The 3568-nt window shown below is 31.6% G+C and overlaps 1 protein-coding gene across 1 annotated transcript; it reads left to right on the top strand.

Moving 5' to 3' along the window:
- The first annotated feature begins 217 nt into the window (after positions 1–217).
- LOC110885502 (actin-depolymerizing factor 5) lies at positions 218–3123 on the top strand. Its single transcript, XM_022133205.2, has 3 exons — positions 218–420; positions 580–839; positions 2577–3123. Exons 1-3 carry the CDS (start codon positions 400–402, stop codon positions 2725–2727), a joined length of 432 nt encoding a protein of 143 aa, XP_021988897.1. The 5' UTR covers positions 218–399; the 3' UTR covers positions 2728–3123.
- Positions 3124–3568: the final 445 nt, after the last annotated feature.

The following is a 3568-nucleotide window of genomic DNA, read 5'->3' as shown; positions in this document are numbered from 1 at the left end:
AACTAAACTCCCAAGACTATGACATACGAACTACAGTCAATTAATATTCTTTTTCGCATAAAATTTATAAATAATTGATTTGATACTTCAAAACAAGTCCAAGGTTGCATCAATATACAAAAAAAAAACATAGGTCACATGACCTTACCATTTTAACCTTATAGAAAACTACATAAAATAATTTAATATAGTTGACCATTAGTTTTTTTCATTTCTTGGCATGGTCGAAATTTTCTTAAACGTGAGGGCCATTTTGGTGATAGTCCATGTATATAATAATTTTCACACACTAACACCCGCCATATTCCATCCTTCTCTCCCCCACAATCTTTTTCACACATTCAACCCAAAAACAAACACACTTTTTTTTCTCTAACCTCACTACAACATTCATCCACCATGGCTATGGCTTTCAAGATGGTATAATTTATTAGTTTAATCAATCAAGTTTACCAACATTTAACTAGTTTCATAATCTTCATCTTAATATTACCATGTTTGTTTATGAGAATCTGCTTAATTTACATGATGTTTAGATGATTGTGAGTGATGATCTTGATAACAATAATTGATTTACAGGCGACGACGGGAATGTGGGTGACGGATGAATGCAAGAACTCGTTCATGGAGATGAAATGGAAGAAAGTTCATCGGTACATAGTGTTTAAGATCGACGAGAAGTCGAAACTTGTGATGGTCGATAAAGTTGGAAGTGCTAGCGAAGGGTACTCAGATCTTGAAGCTTCTCTGCCTGGAGACGACTGCCGCTATGCCGTCTTTGATTTTGATTTTGTCACCGTTGATAATTGCCATAAGAGCAAGATCTTCTTCATTGCATGGTCCGTCTTGATCCTTCCCTCTTATTTATATAATCATATTATTTGTATCAAGAAAGAATAGTAATTTTGATGGACAAAATAATATAATAGTTTAAATAAAACAATTTTTTCAATAGTTATTATTAGAGGTTTAACCATCTCTGTATAATGCTTAACCGTTCAGAGGCAAATGTCCGACCAATTCAGATTAGAGGTCTTAACCATTTAGACTTTGTATAAATCTTAACCATTCAGAGTCAAATGTCTGAACCATTCAGACATCTGCCCGTGAAACAAACAGTCTGAACAATTAAGTGCTGAACCAGTAAGATGTCAGAACCATTTTTATTAAGAGGTAAACAAACAGCCCTTTAGTCTCTTCGGTTTCTTTAGTAGCTTGTAACCAAACGAGTAAGATAAGCGATCTCTAGTTTAACTCTTCTACCTTGTAACCAAACCACAAAGATAGGTAGTCTCTAGCTTAACCGTTAGAATCGGCCGATCTGCTTTAATGTTAATTGAAACATTGCTAGAGATCGAAACAAAGTGAAATTATAAAAAAAAAAAATTAATAATAATAATTCCTAAATTTGTAAATACGTCTTTTTTTAAGGTAAAATATTAATACCAAAATAAGTGAATTGATGGACCAAACATTGTTAAAATAATACAATAAAAAAAGTAAAGCAAACAGCTTTAGATTACTTCCAAATATGAAAAGAAGGATCCACTACAAAAGGTAAAAAAAAGTGTGGGAATCATATTCTTCCTCTAATACAACATTGATCTAAACACTTTTGTTTAATTATAATAAAAAAAAAAATTAACGGCAAATTTGGATCACTGACGGTTTACTGGAGTATCATCGTGTCAAGGGTGGAACTATCTGATTATATTCATCTTCACTAGGCAATAATGCATATACATCAATTCAGAAAGAAACTAATAAATTTGGGAAAAACCCCCTTGTGGGATCGAACCTATGACTTAGTGGTTTCTAAGTCTTATCTCATATTAAGATGACACTAGACTATAATGTCATAGCCAATACAATTTCTTTATTAAGTTAATGTTTTTCTATAATATGTGACTGAAATACACGCAAGCTAATTAATTACTCCGAACCATGTTACAAAAACCATGTCACATGTTATTTTCTTATATTTGTATGTTTGCCATGAAATACTCTTTAGTCAAACAATTTTTTTTTTTTTACCCAAACACAAATTAATCAAAGAATTATTAATTTAATGAAAATAAAGTAATTTTATATGACATCATAGCTTTGGATTGGATCATTCAGTCTGGAAATATTTATCTATATAATTATCACTACAGACTTATTAAACCGTTATTCTAGTAAGAATTTTGTCTGTTAACATAAAAATATTAATTAATTGTAAAATACACTTTTTCCATAACATAAATATTTTAGCTTAAATTTAATGATTATTATGTAAGATTTATAATATTGATGTTGTATTCCCTCAATATACCAGACAGGAATATGTTAATTTGTTCAAATACTATTTCTTCAGATTGTATATCCTTAGTTATAAATTCATCAAAAACATGTATCAGAATGATAACAAGAATTGAAATAACGAGTACAAGACTTATTAATGAGTTCGATTTGACTGTCGATGATCGTTTAAACCATGATCATAGTCACCTTTTACTGATCTCGTAAACATCGAACTTTTGACCGTTGAAAGCGTTTAAAACACGAGCATATCCAACTTCTTCTATATGTTTCAGGGCTCCAAATGCATCAAGAATAAGAGCAAAGATGCTATATGCTACATCAAAAGATGGAATAAGAAGAGTATTGGAGGGCATCCATTATGAACTTCAAGCAACAGATCCAACTGAGATGGGATTTGATGTCATTCAGGATAGAGCCAAATAATTAAATATGAATGGTTACTTACTAATGAAGACCAATTAACCTGAACAATATGTTACTTTCATCAAGTTGGTTAAATATGTGATTGATCACCTTATAATGGATTACATGATAAAGGTCTTTTTGGTAAATAACCTTAGACTATGTTATTATGTTTTCTTTAACTCTAAAAGAGGGCATAAGATTGGATCCTAAATAATATATAATTAGGCCCACCACATCATGTTTTTGGCCTATTATATCTTTAATAACTCAATTATAGAACTGTCTCTTGTTCTTATCACTAGATCGATGTTAATTATTGTACTAATGATGTGACTTCATGTACTAATCGTGTAGCAACTTTTCTCCTTGTTTATTCTAATGTAATGGCAAAGGGTCCTTTCTATCACTTCCCTACATTTATTCGCCAAGGTCTTGTAATGCAATCATTGTTAATATAATTTAATCTGTGTAATTTTGCGTATTGTTTTTTTTTTTTTTTTGAAATAATTGTTAGTTAATCGCAAATGTCGGGAGGTCTAGCATACGTTGTCTTAACTGGGTCCGCACTAGAGAGCCCCCTCGTACAATAGATCCCCAATTTAAACCACTCAATGAGAAACTCTTATCACCTAGACTTGAACTTAAGACCTGGTGGGGAAAACTCACCTGGGTCCACCATAAGTGGAATTTAAATACCCATGGCCATCACTAGAGCACTAGTGGTGGTTTGCGTATTGCTAGATCTTGAATAAAGATGGGAACAATGCATCTGCCGTTTAGTAGTGTTGCATTTAGGAGTATAAGAGCAACTTACTAACACTCAATATGGTTAATAAAATATTGATTATATATTCATTAT

The sequence above is a fragment of the Helianthus annuus genome, chromosome 10, assembly GCF_002127325.2.
Source record: "Helianthus annuus cultivar XRQ/B chromosome 10, HanXRQr2.0-SUNRISE, whole genome shotgun sequence".
NCBI classification, from domain to species: domain Eukaryota; kingdom Viridiplantae; phylum Streptophyta; class Magnoliopsida; order Asterales; family Asteraceae; genus Helianthus; species Helianthus annuus.
This window is presented reverse-complemented; position numbering and strand designations above follow the sequence as displayed.

What these genes read in the sequence shown, in the direction of transcription:
- LOC110885502 (XM_022133205.2), top strand. Translation starts at nt 400, where the DNA reads ATGGCTATGGCTTTCAAGATG. An exon ending in TGGCTATGGCTTTCAAGATG is followed by an intron (nt 421 to 579) that starts GTATAATTTATT and finishes ATTGATTTACAG; the next exon opens with GCGACGACGGGAATGTGGGT. An exon ending in AAGATCTTCTTCATTGCATG is followed by an intron (nt 840 to 2,576) that starts GTCCGTCTTGAT and finishes TATATGTTTCAG; the next exon opens with GGCTCCAAATGCATCAAGAA.